This window comes from Glycine soja, chromosome 1 (assembly GCF_004193775.1).
Source record: "Glycine soja cultivar W05 chromosome 1, ASM419377v2, whole genome shotgun sequence".
Classification (NCBI taxonomy): Eukaryota; Viridiplantae; Streptophyta; class Magnoliopsida; order Fabales; family Fabaceae; genus Glycine; species Glycine soja.
In genome coordinates this window covers 51,966,225-51,985,620 of record NC_041002.1, presented here as the reverse complement: position 1 = coordinate 51,985,620, position 19,396 = coordinate 51,966,225, and the positions used below count along the sequence as shown (strand labels likewise).

The 19,396-nt window shown below is 31.9% G+C and overlaps 2 protein-coding genes and 1 pseudogene across 5 annotated transcripts; 1 reads left to right on the top strand and 2 right to left on the bottom strand.

The window, feature by feature from the left end:
• Positions 1-313: 313 nt before the first annotated feature.
• On the bottom strand, positions 314-1,599 carry LOC114420987 (annotated as a pseudogene).
• Positions 1,600-5,180: 3,581 nt separating this feature from the next.
• Positions 5,181-8,241, top strand: LOC114420979 (NEDD8-conjugating enzyme Ubc12). The gene is made up of 6 exons (XM_028386714.1): positions 5,181-5,333; positions 6,228-6,340; positions 7,070-7,178; positions 7,431-7,509; positions 7,632-7,748; positions 7,832-8,241. Exons 2-6 carry the CDS (start codon positions 6,232-6,234, stop codon positions 7,967-7,969), a joined length of 552 nt encoding a protein of 183 aa, XP_028242515.1. The 5' UTR covers positions 5,181-5,333; positions 6,228-6,231; the 3' UTR covers positions 7,970-8,241.
• Positions 8,242-8,594: 353 nt separating this feature from the next.
• Positions 8,595-13,090, bottom strand: LOC114420954 (probable L-galactonate transporter). 4 transcript variants are annotated; one of them, XM_028386695.1, is made up of 5 exons: positions 13,012-13,090; positions 12,641-12,811; positions 10,232-10,855; positions 9,861-10,036; positions 8,595-9,649 (listed from the first exon to the last, which is right to left on the bottom strand). In XM_028386695.1, exons 2-5 carry the CDS (start codon positions 12,730-12,732, stop codon positions 9,051-9,053), a joined length of 1,491 nt encoding a protein of 496 aa, XP_028242496.1. In that variant the 5' UTR covers positions 12,733-12,811; positions 13,012-13,090; the 3' UTR covers positions 8,595-9,050. The 4 variants fall into 4 exon arrangements, with proteins under 4 accessions (XP_028242496.1, XP_028242481.1, XP_028242488.1 ...); XM_028386680.1 differs by having other exon boundaries at positions 12,926-13,084; XM_028386687.1 differs by having other exon boundaries at positions 12,937-13,084.
• Between the last annotated feature and the right edge of the window lie 6,306 nt (positions 13,091-19,396).

Sequence of the window (19,396 nt, the reverse complement as noted above, 5' to 3'; positions counted from 1 at the left end):
ATAGCGGGATCAGCCTGTATCGTCATTGCCACTAGCGGGTCATGCTTTATCGCCAAAGCCAACAGCGACTTCCATGTAAATAAGAGACCCCCTGTGCAAATTGTTTGAAAACAGACCCATTTACGTAAAAAGTTTATAAATGGAACCCTGTTACGTAAATTTGCCACCTAGAAACCAATTAAGATGGACCCCCATTTCCTATATCCTTTTTGCATATGATTTGATGTTATTTGCGGAAACTAACTCCAACAAGCAGATATTATGGTTAGGAAGTCTCACATAGTCTGCCTTAGTCCTTGAGGTATAACGTATATATCTGTTGAACAATTTCACTTGGTGCCAATTGATTTTAAGATGAAATCTAACATGGTATCAGAACTTATAACCCGTTTTAATTCTTTACGCCATGTCGGCGGCTCTATCTACCATATAGGCGACTCGCCTATATCAGCCCCCCTCAGTGGAGGGGGATGTTAAAGAGCTTGAGATAGCGCCCCTTAATGTTTCTCACTAACAACTAAACAAAAAGTCTTCTTATTATGCTTCAATGGAAGCTAATTAAAGTAGTTAGCAATAAATTCTGGTATTCTTAAAATTGTGTAAAAAGCTGAAGTTGTGCAAGAAGAAACCAGAGAATACAATGTTGCCTCTGGGCTCTGAGCAATGTAATTGGTTAAAGCAAATAACGGAGCCCGCCTTTGGGGATCGAACCCACACAATTGTTCCTTGGCATCCTGCATCAATTTTCCAGCAAACTCCTTAGACTTATGTATCCCCAAAAGCTTGGGATAAGTAACCTTATGAGCCACCAAATCCTTTCCCGCCGTCTTTCCCAATTCCTCGGACGATTTCGTAACATCTATAATATCATCGACAACCTGGTAGTACAACAACCCAATGCACCTAGCGAACCTCCTTAATCTCTCAGCCTCCTCGTCGGTTCCACTTCCCACTAATACCCCCAACACAGCCGCAACTTCCAACAACGCTGCCGTTTTGTGCACGTGAATGAATGAATTCCAATCTCTCCAAACTTACTTTCGACACCCCTTCCGACTCTATATCCATCACTTGTCCCGCCACACACCCTTCCGCGCCAATCGATTTCGCTAACTTCCCCCAATCGCGCGAACCACCCGTGACGGCGACACGCCCTTCGTGGACGCCGCCACGTCCTCGCCGAAGACCTTGTGGTTGGTCGGCTTTCCGCGGCGGAGGTCATCGTTGTCCATACAGTGCAAGTCGTCGTGGATGAGCGACATGGTGTGGATCATCTCAACGGCGCACGCGGCGGGGAGGGCGGTGGCCTCGGTGCCGTCGAGGAGCTCGCAGGCGGCGATGCAGAGTAGCGGGTGGACCCTCTTGCCGCCGGCGAGGAGGGAGTAGCGCATGGCTTGGTGGATCTTGTGTGGGTCCTTCAGCGTAATGGCTGCGTCCACTGTGTGGGCCTTGGCGAGCATTCTAGCCTTGAAGTCGAAGTTGAGCGCATCTTCAAGTTCAATTTCCTCGGTTGTCACTGTGTATTCCTTAGTTTTGGTTTCCTTAGCATAGATGTGGGACGTGGCCATGTTCCAAGATTCACAGAACTCGTGTTTGGTGTGAGATATGGCGTTTGGGTGCTAATGTTTTAGTTATATAGAGTTGGAAGTGGTAGTTGTCAAAATGTGCGGCCACTTTTGCCACACGGGTTACAATAAAATACATTCTTTGGACCAAATGCAATTCCTACTATACATCTCACGGATCTTTTTCATGAGAAATTTGTGTGTGTGTTTTTTTTTATAAATTTTATTTTTTTTATTATTGTTCGATGTCCATTTAAAAACACAAACAAATTTCATATAATTCGGCTAGTAGTCGCCGGATAGTATATGTTTACTTTGGTGTGAGTAAAAGATAAGACGTTGATTAGAATTTCATCTATGAAACAAATAATCTGCTAAAAGGATTAATTTCGTTATATTGTAGATATTTTTAGGTCGTTTGAAATATTTTATTTTGTTTTTTTTAATTAAGATGTATGATTAAATTGTTATTTTTTATAATAATTATTGTACAGACAAGGCCCAACAAACACCAAGAAGTATGAGAAAGATAGAATGCGGAATTCGATGAGTTTACTAGGAGAGGGAATCTGTTGCCATTTTTGGGTTCTCTTCTTGAGAGTTTGTCGTTATCCTTTGTGTGGTTCCTGTAATCTATTAAAAAGGACCCTTCGCAACACACAACATTCGTACTTCCTTCCAGGGCATGTATTTTCGTCCCTCTCCTATATCTCTTTACATTATTTTTTTATTGGTAAAAATTAAAGATTAGTATAATTTTTTATAATAATTTATATATTTTTATTTAATTAATTGAACTAGATTTTCTTAGTTTCTCTTTACACATTAAGTATTTTTTTTAAAAAAAATTGTAATTATAACTTACTAATTTATTTCTTCTAAAAAAATAATATAAGTTAGCAAATTGTATATGCTTATATTTAAATTTTTTGAATGATTAATTTGATAATAATATTTTAAATATTAAAGAGACAATTAGATGATCAAATTTTTAAGACTTTTTTTAAGGGACCACATTTTTAAGACTACTACGTTAATATGCATGTATAATTGCGTTGAAAGTGTTTTTGAGCTAAAGATTGCATCTGAGTTTTTTCTGGTGTTGTTATGTTTTGGTGCATTAGAGTGGAGATCTTTCCGCTTTTAATTTGTGTATAAACATGTGCTGAAGAAGATGGCTGTAATTTGGCCCGAGTATTTTTATTAAACCCTCATATGCAAGGCATGCACATGACTGCTTGGGGTTAACGGAAACAAGTTCTTAATGGTGTAGGGGTGCATGTGTAATAAAATTGCAAAAGTCAGGGTCCAACAATGAGATAAGATACATTAGAGACAAGTATAATATGAGATAAGATTTATTTTTGGCATTCATAATGTATGATGGCTTAAATAATTTGAGATTCGTTCCTTTCTTTGTCAATAAAAATCAAAGATAAATACTCATAAATTTATAAAAACTCAGGTACCTTAATTAATTGAGTTAAACTGTTTGATAATTAAAATGTCTTTTTTATATAATTAAGATAGGTCTTAGTATTAGTGTATGAAAGGGAAAAAAAACTCCTATTTAATAATAAAATATATATATATATATATATATATATATATATCGATCGGATAACTCCTATCTTATGTTACCTATTAAACAATCAAATCTCTATACTTTTACATTGACCAAATGTTAATAGCTTGGTAGCTAAAAATAAAAACAATTCTAATAACTCAATTTAATTACAGTTATTTTACTAACATTTCAGTAGAATTGAGCTTAAATTTTTTTGAGTAAAATCTTAATTTTGAGTTTTGTATATTTTGTTAAAGGTGATAATAAGATTTTTTTGACAAAAAATAGTAATTGGTAATATAAATTATGCTTAAATATTTTAAGTAAAATCTTAGTTTCTATGCGTTGTGTATAAATTTTTTTGCACAATTAATGGAAAATATGATAAGTATATATTTTAAGTTTTTTATACAAAGATTTATTTAAAATAATTATTATAAACATCCATAAACTAATTATATATGAGAAGTTATAATTAGATTACAGTATCTTTTACCCTGTAACTCAATATTTTATTAATGACAATATATCATATATATTATACAATTTAAACTCAATATCTAAAAAAAGATCATGGTAATAATGAATAAAATAAAGATAAAATATAGCGTGTAGAAAAAGCAACATATTCTTCCAAAAAAATAAAAATAAAATAAACAAGTGATATGCATCAGCAAAAATATCCCCATATAATTATTATGGAGGCTTTTGGGGGCATCTGGAACTCTGGATTCTCTTCAGCAAAATACCTCTGCAGCAGTTTTCTGGACCTTCGGATTCATCACACGGCTGAGGAGCTACATTTCATCTGCTGAATGGGATTTGATCATGCCTTTCATGTTATCAACGATGAATAAAAAAGTGATTGTAAAATATAATATTTTTTATTATATTTAGCTAATTCATTTTTTTATATTATGTTTAAATAAATATATCACATTTCATTAGTCTATCGAAAATAAAAAATAGATAATTAATTTAATTATTACACAGTTTAATATATATATATTAGAATAGACATAGAGTTTAAAATTTAAATTACCAAACATGTTAAAGTTTAAATATATATCAACATAATATATTATCAAACATATAGATACTTAAGATTATTATAGTTTAATCAAATATTTTGAATTCAAACCTTATATATATAATTGTATTAAATATTTGGAGAAGAAATTTTATAGTTTATAATAATTTTACCTAATTAAATCAGGATTGATTTTCATGGAGAATATCTATTATTTAGAAAAAAAAACTATAATATATTTTTCTTTATTTATGTTTTCGATAAATATTTTCATATAAAAGTCATATATTTAATCAATATATATTTTATTTATGAAATTTAATAAATAGGGGGAAAATATGTTTAGTTACATACACTATATAAATATTCATGCTTAAGTCTACTTATTTTTTTATTTTGATCATTTTAAAATATGTTTTATATCAAGCGAGTTTAACTATTTAGTTGAGTAGGATAAATGCTTGAATTATTATAAATTTTATGATATTTATATTTGATTTCTACGGATAAAAAAATATGTTTTATTAATTATAATAATTAAAAGTAAGACATTTTATGAATAAGAATAATTAAAAATAAATTTTTAATTATTTTTATTAAACTTAAATTAATTTATAATAATTTGTCGAAATACTTATTGAAAATATAAACTAAGAGAAACGCATTGAGTTAATATATATTTAAATTTTCTGTTTTTAAATATGTTTTGTAAATTAAATTTTTAAGTTTATTAATATATATAGCTATTAAATCGTATAATAAATAGATTTTATTTAATAATATACTTTTATTGCAGATAGACCAATGGAATGTTACATATTTATTAAACATATATAAAAATATAAATGAATTAATTAAATTTTGATTAAAAAAATATATTCTAGAGTCACTATTTTTTTTTACCTGTAAGGTGAAAACATGCGTGAGATAACATATTATAATTCATCAAACGAAATACAACTCCTCTACAGCGAGATGCATCCAAATCCAATGGCCCAAAACTTTGCTGTAGAGGATTTTGGCTGCAGAGAATCAAAACGCCTTTTTGGGACGAAAGAGAAAATAGAGTTAAAAAGGTTACTACTCAGATTTAGCAGAGCGTAGAGCTGAGCTGCGAAAACCCCCAACTCCAACCTCTGTTCATCGTCTACCGCGCTTTCTTTTCAACCAGGTTCCTTCTCTTCTCTCTCACAAATCTGATTCCTTTTCCCTATTATTTTTCACTTCTTCTATGTTCTCTATTTTTTTTATTCCCTTTATCTCTGATTTCCCGATCCCTTTGCGTTAGGGTTTTTCGCTCGCTTCTTTTTCAATTAGTGATTTAGCTTTACCTTTGATTGATATTGGGATTGGATTCTGTATTTCTCTAGCACGATTGTTTCGCTTTCTCCGCGTGGATTTACTAGATCGCAGTGCTTTTTGATGGACCAGAATGTTTCCGTTTACACTTTTCAATGCGATCTTTTGATCATCTATCATTCGAATTTGCGTTAGGTTTTTCGCTCTCTCTCTCTTATCAATTGCCTCACCGAAATTACTGATTTAGCTATACCTTTGATTGATATATTGGATTGATTTCTTTATTTTTTCAAAACAACTCTCTAGCACGATTGTTTCGCTTTCTCCGCGTGGATTTATTAGATCGCAGTGCTCTTTGATCATCTATCCTTCGAATTTGTAAGGAATTCTAAATGAGTAGCACAATATGCTGAGCTTATGTTAAATGTACAAAACATGATAGTGTTTCCTACTTGGAATGATGAACTATTTTATTGCTTCTTTGCCTTGGATTTATTATCCTCAAAATATGATCGTGTATCCTACTTTAAAATCCGAAATGTTTGGATTTGATTATTGATAGAGAAGGGTGACGTCAAGTGTGTAATGTAGCTGATTCAACTATTAAGCTTCTAAATGTGGTTGTTAGGGAAAGCTGCTGTTTGGTTAAATATACTTCGAAAGTATTTCTGTTAATTTAATGTAAATGCTTGCTTTTCTTTTTTGGATGATAATTTCTTAGTCTGTCATATGTCATCTAATGCTGGAGCTGGTATCCTTCTTGTAGAACTATGATTAAGCTTTTTAAAGTAAAGGAAAAGCAGAGAGAACTTGCAGAAAATGCAAGTGGCGGACCACCTGTTAAGAAGCAAAGTGCTGGAGAGTTGCGTCTTCACAAAGGTTTTCTTATTTTTATTATATGGAGTGTCTTTTCTATGTTTTACTATGCCCAATTTGTGTAGCATTCTAAAGTTTCAAACAATGGAAACGGATAGGGCAAGAGGAAAATAAAAGGTCTAATTCTAATATGTTATATCTTAAGCCATATTTGATTTAAAAACTGCTTGTGGAACTTGAAGTTGAATGAGCAGTAATTTTGCTGGGGCCTGGTCTTGGGGTAGGAGGGAGAGGTGGGGACAACATTGAAGTCACAAACAGATTATATTAATGGACTTATTTGATAACAAATATAAGATTTTCTTCTGCTTTATTTTTCAGTTACTAGGGATTCTGAGTTGTATAGGTTGAAAATCAAAAGCATAATCTGCAGAATTGTTTGTCCAGAGTTAGTTATTTAGTTTCTGAACTAAAACTGAAGTGAAATTTTGAAGTGCAAATTGCTTCATACTTTATATCACACATCTCATTGCATGTTGTAAAGTCCGGATTTGTTTTGCAAAATGATTTTTGTGCTACCATCTTCTTGATTCTTTCTTACGGAGTGAGTTAGAATCTACAATCTTGCCTATTACTTTTAGTCAACTATAATTTACGTTCTTTTCTTTGACTAAAGTTATAATATCAAATAAGGAAATGTTATAATACATGTAGATTGAACTTGTAAAGAAATGAGGTAGATAAGATAGGAGTATAATACATGCCCATTCTCTGTTGTATTACATCTTTCAGATATAAGTGAGCTGAATCTACCAAAATCATGTACCATGCAATTCCCCAATGGCAAAGATGATCTGATGAACTTTGAAGTTTCAATTCGACCTGATGATGGATATTACTTGTAAGCTGCAAGGAAGTTTCCATGTTATTATCTGCATACAATTTTTAACTTTGTTATCAAACTTTAATTAACTCTTTGAAGGCACTCAAGCTGCTATGTTCTTTTCATCTTATGTTTTGTTTTTATTTTTCAAATTTTAAATAAAATTTTCAATCTGGTAAGATCTGTACCCATGCCTGCAAGATGCTTTTTTTTTTTTTTTTTTTATGAAAAAGCTCACCTGTCTCCTCTATGTATTTTTTTTTGTTACAGAGGTGGCACATTTTTGTTTTCCTTTCAAGTGTCTCCCATCTATCCACACGAAGCACCAAAGGTTAAGTGTAAGACAAAGGTAGGATGGTCTTGATTATCTTTTTTTTCTCTAATTCGTGCTTTAGTTTTGGTAAGTGTGTTGTTTTCTTGTTCTGTTTCAGCATCATAAATTTTATTTGTAGCATTATCTCCTATATGCAGGTCTATCATCCAAATATTGACTTGGAAGGAAATGTTTGTCTCAACATCTTACGAGAAGATTGGAAACCTGTCCTTAATATAAACACTGTCATCTATGGCTTGTATCATCTTTTCACGGTATGCCTTTGGTCTTTTTTATTCTGAATTTTCCCTCCTTCAAATTTTGATAATAATAATATATTCTTCTACTTGGTGTGCAGGAACCAAATTACGAGGATCCACTGAATCATGATGCCGCTGCTGTGTTGAGAGAGAACCCAAAGATGTTTGAATCTAACGTGAGGAGGGCAATGGCTGGAGGGTATGTCGGGCAAACCTTTTTCCCACGCTGTATTTAGACCTTTTGCACGATACCTTCAAGATCCTGTTCAAATATGTTATCAATGCATGAAGGCCCGTGGTTTGTAAAATTTATCAAAAAATTGGATTTTACTTTCGTCAGTTATGTTATTTTTCTTGGTGGAGAAACAGGCCAAGTTCTTAAGACCACCAAGCTTCAAAAAGCCAAACAAGTGGAATGTTATTGTAACATGTGCTTTAATTGAATGTTAACGTATTATTCTAAAGTGGACCAAGCAGAAAATGAATTCAGCTGTCAATGTTAGCGTTTTGTTTCCCTTGCATTATTTTTGGGCGGGCCTATGCATTTTATGATCAATTGCGGCTCCTCTCCCTCTCACTCTAACTTCCCTCCCCTTTCTCTCTGAGAAGCCTATAAACAAAAACAAATTGGCTAGGTCCGTTATTGGGAATTTATTTCTAGAGAGACACAGGTATATTAAGCTTCTTTTTAGATGCTTACATACCCAATAAAGTTGACAGTGTTCTATATTCTTTAAATTTTGGATTTCAAATCTTTTTACCCGAATGCAGTTAGCGGAAGGTTGAATAAAAAGAAATTTTTTCTCGGGGTTGTGCGCTTTTTCGTAGGGATTAATTGACGTTATTCAGCGGCGGAAAAAATTGAAGTTATTCAAAATACTTCATTAGCATTGTTGTTTTGTGTAGTCGAAGTGTTGAACCAAGCATGCAAATTTACTTGTGTATTTTATAGTGTACAATCGTATGAAAACAAGATGATCTCGCCACAAAACAGTATGAGCCTGGGTTAAATATCCTGATATTTCTGATCCATTCAGCTACAGATGCCATCTCAAGAAATGGCTCAGAAGCCAGAGTGAGTTCAATCCTCGGTAATAAGCAACCTAGCCATGACGGAACCATGAATGTATGATTAACCTGGATTCTTCAAATAAAAAAATCAAATGAGGTCATTGTTCGAAGTTGGATTCAAAAGTCGGAACCACGTGTTTTTCGGAGCTTTAAACTCCAATTAAATGGGGACCCAATTCACAAGCAGAGGAGAGCTAGAGGGCTCCTTTAAAATGATCTACCATACTTAAAAACGTGTGTTGTGTCTCACATCATCTCCTCCTCTTTCACAGCAAGCATTCTAGCATTTTCACGGTCCCGCCTAAATATGTAATATAGAGGGGTGTAGCATAAACAACACAAACCAAATGGAACAGCCATCATGGAAAGAAGGCCCTTGGACAAGGCAAGAGCCTCTGGTGAAGATCCTTTGATGGGATCAACAGACTTTGAATTATAGCCAAACATCTTCTCAGAAAGAATCCCAACCAGAGGAGCCGCAATAGAAGAAAACGAGCCTTCAAAAGCTCGATCAAATGCATAAATCATGGTACGGTGTTTTACAGGGACAACCTCAGCAAACATAGGAGCATTTGCAGCCGCACCGTTCCAGCTGATAGTTAGACCCATTATAAAGAGGGTGACAGAAAAGATAGGAAAACTACTTACTGACTGAGGGATCACCTTAAGAAGAAACCATGAGAATGGAATGCCCATAAAGGCACTAAATTGTGCGCACATGGTACGAGCAGAATGAGGGTAGACTTGTGATAGTTGATCAGCTATTGATCCACCAATGAATGACCCCATAGCACATCCAATAGCAAAAAGACTCAGGAGGGTTGCTGACGTATTGTTATCAAAACCTGCACAATATCCATTCATCGTGTCAAGCAACTTGATAAAAGTTTTCCTTCGTATGTAGGACACAGATTATAAGCATCACGCCTCATAAAAGATATCCGAGGAGGCTATTAGTGATCTTGATTTGTAGTACAACTGTTGCAAAAATACAATTTTGCAAACTGCTATGTTGCATTAGCATGTTTTATGTAAAGAAGTTGGCTTCAGGCTCACCAATTAGTTCGAACCACATTGTGAAGAACACCATGGCAGTCCACGGCAGTGACCCAATAATGCCTTGTAAGACAATTATTTGAAATGTTTTCACTTTGATCACAGCTTTCGTGGCTGCCCAAGAGTCTATCCATATTGATGCTGCACTAGCATTGCCTTTATAGACAGTGTCATCCCTGCTAACACACGAAGATGATTTACCAATAATTACAAATTGAAGAGATATAAAGCATTCAGTTATTTGTCAGTTACTATTATTCATGAGGATGAAAACAATATAGCAGATTTCTAGGAGGCACTTAAGAGTTCAAGAAGTACTAAAAGTTGTGCTAAATGCCACACGAGTGATATAAGATGTAAAATGCCATTACCTGTCTGAACTCTCACTAGCATCACGTGTGGTAGGAAATCTTTTTCTTGGGTCAACAACGTATAGTAAAACAAGGAATCCAATTAATGCACTCAAAGTTGCCATCAAAATGAAGGCGCACCGCCATCCTTGTATGCCCCAAAACTGTTGGCCGGCCATGACAGTAGCCAAAACACCACCTCCTATGCCTCCTAAGTTACCAACGAGACTCAGCAATCCAAACCCGGTTCCTCTCACTCCATCCTTGTAGCTATCAGCGATGAAAGACTGGAGTGCTGGAATCACAATTGCCAAGCCAAAGCCATTTATTGCTCTCCAGAATGCAACCTGCAGAAAATCGTGGCAAACGCCCACAGCAGCAGTAGATAAAGCCCAGCAGAAAGTGCCCATGGCAAGAATTGTCGGGCGATCATAGTTGATAACAAGTATACCAGCTAGAGGAGATGATAATCCCTGAACAAAGTTCCTTACGAATGTTAGGTAACCCAAATCTGATGGTCCAGCATTAAATGTTTCACTAACTTCTTTGTAGACAGATGGAAGAAGGTTTTCATCTGCACGCTCCATTATAGCAGCCAGGTTGATAAGAATGAGTGAGAGAGACACACCAAAGATCTGTGTTGTTCTGTGCAAAAAAATTTATAAATTAAGAAGAATAAGGCATAAGTAAGCCATAGCTGAAATCATTGTTTCAGCTCAGGCACAGGAAAAAAAAAGGAAAGGAAAGTAGAAAAAGGTAGAAGAAACACGCAGAATTGCGTGAAGACTGATGTACTGTAGGCATCTAGGTTCTCATTTCCTTAATGTCACACTCACAATTAAAACTTTCTTAATGAAAATTTGAAATCCAAATGCATACATATAATAAGCCCTTTAAGAATTATGTATTCAATTCTAAATCATTATATGGCACACTCTGTCATATTAGAGCACTGTGTTAAGAATGATGATGCATGTCATTACCAATGCTTCCTTGAGCATCTTATAAGATATCTGTTTGTGCCATTTAAGAACTACGTGTTAGTTACTGTTGAGATTGCAACAGGTTTCAAAACCTTAAATGAAGGAAAACTGTGGCTATTTTAAATACTGTAAAAAGAAACTGTAAGAGAAGAAAACAATTAAATTGGTGTGTCTACCTTACAGTCTAATTTAATCAAAGCATTGTGTTTTAGGTCAAAACAAATCTGTCAAGGAATATTTATCCAAAAATTGAATGTCACATGTTTATAAGAAATTCCACTTCAAACAAAGCTAAATTTGCATCAAATTCTGTTTGGCGAGCTATGTTAAGTGTAGTAGCAGGATAAGAACAAATTTCCAGCTATAATATGACTTCTCAAAGTGTAAGAACCTCAACGCTAGGCTTGACTATATTTGATCCCCCAAAACAGAAAAGATTTAAAACCTGGTTCTTCCTTATTAAGTTTGTGTGTTTTTACTTCAATTTCATGCATTGTAGTTTCTGTCATGTTTGCTTCATGATGCTGTGGGCGTGTAGCGTTACTATAATGATTTTATATGATGCATAAATGGAGTGAAATAAATAGATTTAAACTCCCAAAGGAAAATTCCCTAGTCTACTAAAAATAGGATTTGCACTATAATCCATGAAGAGTTTTCAGTTCTAATAATATAATACAGCAGCATCAATCTGAGTTGAAAACAAAAAGTACTGTTTATATAGAACTAAATTTCAGAAATCAAAAAGTTAGATGGTCAAGTTTATAGAGGAGGCGAAGTAGTCAATGCAAATCAAGGAAGATCCATAATTGCAAAAAGAGCATATAGTCATACACAGTCGGAGGTATTATCAGAGTTTTGAAGCACATAAATAGATACATAGCCATCAGCATGTCATTGTCCTGAAGAAGAACCCAGCTTAGAAAATCCCTATACATGAGTTAGAAATTACAGCAATGCAACATTTTTGGTCCTTGGTTGCGAGTAATTATCATCAACTATCGCCATAAACTTATCAAACCTACGCTAGGGATAAAAACAATGTTACGTTATTAATACAGCAGGGGCAGTAGGCCACAAATGATCCCCAAAGTTCCACTGTCACTCATAGGTTTAATTAAGTCTTAATAGATACGAATTTGAATTAAGCAAATACATTTGTTTTGCCAAGTGGGAAACCAGTCTTGTGGACACAATTCAATTCAATACTTATCCGAATCAAATAAAAGTGGAAAGCCAAAGATTATGTAGATTTGAACTCATCCGAAAAAGAAGGAAGAACAAATGTGCCAAATAAAAAGTATCCGCGAACCACATACATATTCGTTTAATTTATCATATTTTCCTTTTTCTTTGTTTCCTTGTTTACAAATTGACATAAACAGCTCATCGAAAATGATTTTTCAAACATCAGCGCATGAGAGAGAGGAGAAGTTAAAGTACTCACTTCATGGTCTGAGAACGAGAATGTGAGCAACTGAGAATTGGAGATTTGGTTGGAAGAACAGGGTTATGTCTTGGAGTTCGATTCAGTCCCATGACAAGTGAAAGAAAGAGGAAATCAGACAAAGGCCTTCGGAGCTGCGTCCATGGCGGATCTGAGGCAATAAACTATCAACTGAAAAAAAAAAAACTTAATGAAAATTCCGATGCACGTGCTGTTATTTATCATACTAACTCTTACAATATCCTAAATAAACAAACAAACGAAAGGCCAACACAAAAATCAAACCGTCTATGTACGATGTTGTGTTGTATCTGTGTCTAACTCTGACCCTATAACTGTAATAGAGGTTAGGTTAAATGATAAGTCTCAACTGTAACCAGTATCATCTCCTTCATCTTCGTCATCGTCATGCAAGTACTGCCACGGAATCTCTCTACTCGCAGGTCAACGTAGACATGTATTTCATAAGTATTATATACTTTTCAATACGGTGTTTAATATAGTTTTTGATATTGTTTATGTTTTTAAAAAATAATTTGTCAGATAATTAAATTAGTTTTTCAAAATTAAATTAATATGATGTGTGTGTATAGTAAGAATGTATTAATAAAAACGTATTACTAACATTACTTCTGAATATTTTGGTTTTAAACAATAATAAATTAAACGTAAATATATATTACATATTATTCGGGACAAAGTGAATTTAATGATGTTATGGATTCCATCACGCCAAGCAAACGTGGGACGTTTTACCTACGTTGGCATCTGTTCCGAGGTTTTAATTTCTAGTTTGAATTCCTATTTTAGTTTTATTATTAGCGTAGTCTTATTGAGGAATGTTTTAACTTTTAAGGATATTAATTAAAGACTTAATAATATTTTTTTATTGAAAATTATAATTAAGTTACATAATTACATATAATAGTATCATTTTTCTACAAAAACATTTCATTTTTAACTTGTTATCATATATTTAACTTTTTTTATTGTTTTTATCATGATAACGGACACTTTAAGTTGTGAAGTTACAGAAACGATTAGACACCATATGATAGTAAGTAAACAATTATAAAAAAGCTAGTAAATATCGGGAGCCAAACAATGCTGCCTATTTTTATTTTTTTTACTGTAAAATAGTTATCTCATTTCATTAAACACCACATTCTTCACACAAGAAATTACAATGATAAAAGACATTGAGACTAGGATATAATGAAGCCACCTTTACTAATTCATCAGCTTATCTCTCAACAAATCCTATAACAAAAGGATGAATTTTGAGCCAATATCTTCCTACACTCATTAACTAAACACCCTCCCTCCGATAGATCAGCATTAGAAGATTTGATTTTATGAACCACAAGCTTACCATTAGTTTCAAAAACAATGTCATTTAGCTCCATATCTGCTGCATTATTCAACGCTGACAGCGATCTCCTTCTTGAACGTGCATACAAGGCTCTCTCCATGCTGTCCTTGCCACTATAAAGCTCCCTTGATCATCACGAATGATCATACCCGCTCCTGTTCGGTTCTGAATCTCAAAATAACTTTCCTCCACATTGCACTTCCAAAGCCCCACTGTCTACGTTGTTAATCACTTATATTTATTTATTAAAAAAACAAAAATAGTTTATAAACTTTGATAACTTTTCTAGTTGCATATTTAATTTTCATTTTTTACCTCTCCAACTAACTTAATAAATGAATAATATATGTACTAATTATAGTATCATTTAATTACAAAACTGATATGCATGATAAATTTATTAATTTTTATAAATTATTTTATAAGTTATACTGAAAATAATTTATGATTGATAGATAATAAAAAAAATTACATACATATCTATTAAACTCAAATTTAATTATAAAACTTTTGTATTAACTTTCATATAAAAAATTTTATTGTCATATTTATTATTATAATTTGTCTCTAGGTTTGAATAGAGATGGTGCTTAAAACAAAAAACTCTCGGCATAATGGGCTTAACCTTTTTTAAGTTTTCCTCTTACCGTTAAAAAAAAAAGACACAATAAACAAAATGGGTCCAAAAATTCCATGTTCTTCTTTCAGTTTTTTCAGCATAGGCATAACAGGCCCAAAAAAATAGGCTAGACAGCTGTTAAGGCCTAAGGAGACAAGCCTAAAAGTATTATATGAGCAAGAATTTTTTCATCAATTTAGGGACTTTTTAGTTTTAGTAACTGCATTCTAAAAAAAGTTCAAGTATAGTTTCTTAAACATTTTTCAGTGTAACTTTTTTAATGCAATTATAATTTTATACTATTAAAAAAAAATACAAGAATTTGTTCAATACCATAAAAAAATATTTTGTTCAAGAGTCACGGCAAATTAATGCATAAACACATTCATTAAAGAGTCAATAAGTTTAGAATTAGCAAAGTAACATTATAAATCACCATCAAAATACATTAATATGGAATGACGTAGAGAGAAATGTCCTCATTAGCTAACGGAGCAGTTGGCTTTATCCAAGAAAATGCTTTAAGTGAAATTTTTGGATTACAGTTATATATTGTTTCCATTACAAAATTAAGACGAGTTTAATCGATTTTTTAAATAATCTAATTCAGATAAGTTTGAAAATTTATTATAATTTCCTAAAAAACTGGTGGATGTATTTGATGTTCAAATATTTAAATTTACATTTTTTTTATTTTCTAATATCATTGGTGGATGTATGTGATGTTTTAAGTATTTAGATTTTTCTAATAAACTAATTAATGGTTATTATTATTATTATTATTATTATTATTATTATTATTATTATTATTATTATTATTATTATTATTATTATTATTATGTTTGGACGATTTTCCCCTCTTTTTATTTATTTGATAAGTCAACTCATAATTACTCTTTTATCAGTTTTATAATATATTTTTCTTTTACTTTCATTTGTTTTTAAACAATTATGGTGGGTCAATCTAGCCCAATATGCAAGAGTTAAAAATTTCACTTTACTCTTAAAATGAGTTCCACTAAACCTTTTTTTTTGGGTTATATTAAATTGATCCGTTTTATCATCTTTATATGCATAGGACATAAGAATCTTATAGATAAATCATGAATTCATTAAGTATAATAACTATATCAGTATACAAATTAAGTATTATTTTTCTCATTAAAAAATTTAGGTAAATTAAATTCTAAAAACTCAATCAAATTAGAATAAATTTTAAGATTCAAAGAGCATTTACAAATATATTTATAAATTATCTATTATTAAAATTCTTATATTAACAATGAAAATTCAACACAAATTCTTTTGAAATTTAATTTTATTCCTTACTAAATAAACCAATTTTTATCGGTACAAAGTAACTATTATTTCCAATGAAGTACAAAAAAAAAATTGAATTTGTGATCTCTAATTTATGGAGCTCACGACTCAATCAAAATCCATCTGTATGGACCCCCAGCCCCACGTGCTTTCCTCCGCCATTGTAGACCTCCTTGTCGCCTTGAAAACAAAACAGAAAAAAAAAAAAAAAGGTGTAGGTGATGTGATTTTATATTTTATGATAGAATATTTAAAAATTTGAGATATTCAAAACAAATAATAGAGTAAGCTCTAGCTATATATATATATATATATATATATATATATATATATATATAACAGAGTACGAAATGAGCAAATATCTTGTATTGGCAGGAATTTGGAAAAGTTGTAGTTTTATTTATCTTTTCAAAGAGTGTTATTTTAGATTATCAAAAAATATTTTTTAATACATCCTCATAAAATAAATATACTAGTAAATATATAATTATAATTGTATAATGTAATCAATAAGAATATTCCAGTTAAATGAAAATATTTTATTATGAGAATTAATATAAGTAATTAGTTGTTTTCTTAAAATATATGTATTACTTTAAATAATAAATAAAATGAGACAAGGATCTAGCATATAATTCAAGAGATGGGAGGGCACGTGCCCGTGGTTCCCACATGGTTCCCATCGGTCCCTTCCTAATGCACGTGGGCAAAGTCTTCCTCCCTTTCCTTTTTTTTATTGCTGTCTTACTTTTGTTCCTGATCTGTAGCCTTCTTATTTATTTAGTTTGGGTACTTTATCAATAATTTTTCACGAGTTTTGTAACTATTGTTTTAAAAATATTAAATAATATATTTATTAAAAACACGAAAAATTATATTGATAATAACAAATACAATCATAATTTCTATAAAAAATACTCATTTTTAATTCTGTATCCAATGTCTTAAAACACTTATTAACATTTTCCAATATTTATCACTGTTGCCATCATTAATGCTTTCAGAGACATTACGTGTTTCTTGAATTACAAGTTTTACTTTTAGTCAAGATTCGGAAAATAAATAATTATAATGGCAAAAGTTGAAGAATACTTGGAACTTGGAAGTAGTAGTACTATTTTATAATAAGTAGCTTTAATCGCGTATTCTTTCATATTTTTTAGTTCGATATATTAAAATAGTAGTATCTTTTAATAAAATGAAAATTTACTAAATGGAGAATATCTTTTGTAATACAGAATATTCATATTTCTTCTAAACTGGAGTCCCTATATACTCATTATTTCTAGTTGATGTAGAGCTTGGAATTTTTTCGACAATTTCAATAACAAACATCAAACATTAATATCAACTATTTATTACACGATTTTTTTAATGACAGAAAAGTCTAGTTTTAATTAGAATATAAAAAATATGTAAAATGGTTTTTCTAATTCTAAAATTCAAGCTGGTGTGCATTAATAATTCTAAGGTGAGAGACGTTATTAACACGGAAAGAAGCTTTGAAGTTTTAAAAACTAGACTTGAGGGAACATGGCAGAAGAGTCAAAGCAGCAGTAGCGGATGTAAGATTCGAGTGAGGACAAATTATTCTGAAAAATAATTTGTATACACAAAAATGAGAAAAAAAATTCAAATATGTATAATTTTATTTTAATAAAATTCAAACATATTTATTTAGAAGTCAGAAAATTCAAAATATAAAATATAAGATTTGAAAAAATAAATAAAAATAAGATGGTGTATTTATTCATCCTTAATAAAGCATAGGGCGGCACTGAGTCAAAGGGAGTTCAGAAATGTGGTGTGAGTGTACTGTACCATGAAAAGAATGGATTCCTCTTAGGGTGGGACCGCATTCTCGTGTTACTTACAGACACACCACACCTATGCACTCCACTTGACACGTCAAAGGTGGTCCCCCCCACCCCACCCACGCTGTTCCTTTCTTTATTATGGGTTTCTGTGTCGCACGTGTGGAGCCGACTGGATGGGCCCACGCACCTCTCACTTGGTTGTTTGTCCGTATCTGTGCCCCTTCCAACTAAACATCACGTCACGTCAGACCAATCTCCAATTACCGGAGAAGCAGAACGGGGCATGTTCCCAATCATCAACTTCTACTCTTCTTAATTCATGTGTGCCTATACCTTACCCCCTACTATTATTAACTTTGCATAATTCAATGCCCAACCCTTCCTTCTTCACTGTCACCAATTCCGCAAACGTTTTCTTTTATATTCGTAAAATAAAATCCATCTTAATCACTTATATAATTATAGCCTAATCAACATTAATTCATCTCACCCCTTTTGCTCTCATAGCTTAATGTTTGCACGACTTATTTGTGAGTTTTCATCATCAAGTTTATAAAGTCTGATAATCAAACTTATTTATTTAAGGATAAATACTTCAAAATTTGAATAGTTAACAAATTGATCTCAAAATGAAAAATTTAAATTTTGTTTTTCAATGTAAAAAAATGCGACATATTAATTTATTATGTAGACAATTTAATGATAGTTTGATTCTTAAATTTTGTAATTTAATATAAAATTTAACATTAAAACTTAATAACAAAATCAATTCAAAGAACTAATGTTATATTTTTATACGTTCAGTGACTAAATTTATATTTTTTTATCTTTTAAAAATTAATTTATTACACTTTAATTTGATTATTTATTCTTTATTTAAAATAAGTGAGTTTTGTTATGCACTATTAATGAGTTTTGTTTAAATAACTGTTATTAATATTCTTTTAATGACAACTATTTAACTATTATTTTGAGTTATTTGTTCATCAAGACTGCGTTTCGTTATTAAATATTCAGAGTATACGGTTTGGGAGAATTATATCCATCCAACAGGATGCATGAACCTTTAGCACGGGTGTAGGACCATGTCAATGCTATCCCTGTAGTATGAACTGGTGTGCAATTATGGGGAGGTATTTACGTGTCCCATTTCACGTGTCAACATTTTTAAATTTATTCTAAATTCAAATTTATACTTATTCCGTATGATCGATCATAAATATTTGATAAAATTATAAATTTAGTCCTCTAATTTATCTTCAGTTTTAGATTTGATTCTCCAATAATTTAACTCATGAATTTGATCCTTTTATTTTTTGTAAAATCGTGTAATGTTGGTCCCTCAGACCACACAATTAGACGTTTACCATTACAGATGAATGTTGATTGTCATGTGTCACATTCTTATTGAATGATGATTGTCATGTGTCATATTTTCATCTTTCATGGGATGGACATCTAATTAAACACGTGACAGTCATCATCTAATAAGAACGTGACCCGTGTTCATTAATGTCATTTGTTAACGATTAATATCCAATTATAGTATGAAAGATTAATATTATGCAATTTTACCAAATAAAAGAACTCAATTCGTAAATTAAATTATTGAAGTAAAAAAATATAAT

Excerpts from the sequence above, each read along its gene's own strand:
- LOC114420954 (XM_028386695.1), bottom strand. The coding sequence starts at position 12,732 with ATGGGACTGAATCGAACTCCAAGACATAACCCTGTTCTTCCAACCAAA. Across the intron at positions 10,856-12,640 it reads TCTCGTTCTCAGACCATGAA|AACAACACAGATCTTTGGTG; the intron begins GTGAGTACTTTA and ends TTTTTTGCACAG. Across the intron at positions 9,650-9,860 it reads AATGTGGTTCGAACTAATTG|GTTTTGATAACAATACGTCA; the intron begins GTGAGCCTGAAG and ends GATATTGTGCAG.
- LOC114420979 (XM_028386714.1), top strand. The coding sequence starts at position 6,232 with ATGATTAAGCTTTTTAAAGTAAAGGAAAAGCAGAGAGAACTTGCAGAA. Across the intron at positions 7,179-7,430 it reads CCTGATGATGGATATTACTT|AGGTGGCACATTTTTGTTTT; the intron begins GTAAGCTGCAAG and ends TTTTTGTTACAG. Across the intron at positions 7,749-7,831 it reads GCTTGTATCATCTTTTCACG|GAACCAAATTACGAGGATCC; the intron begins GTATGCCTTTGG and ends CTTGGTGTGCAG.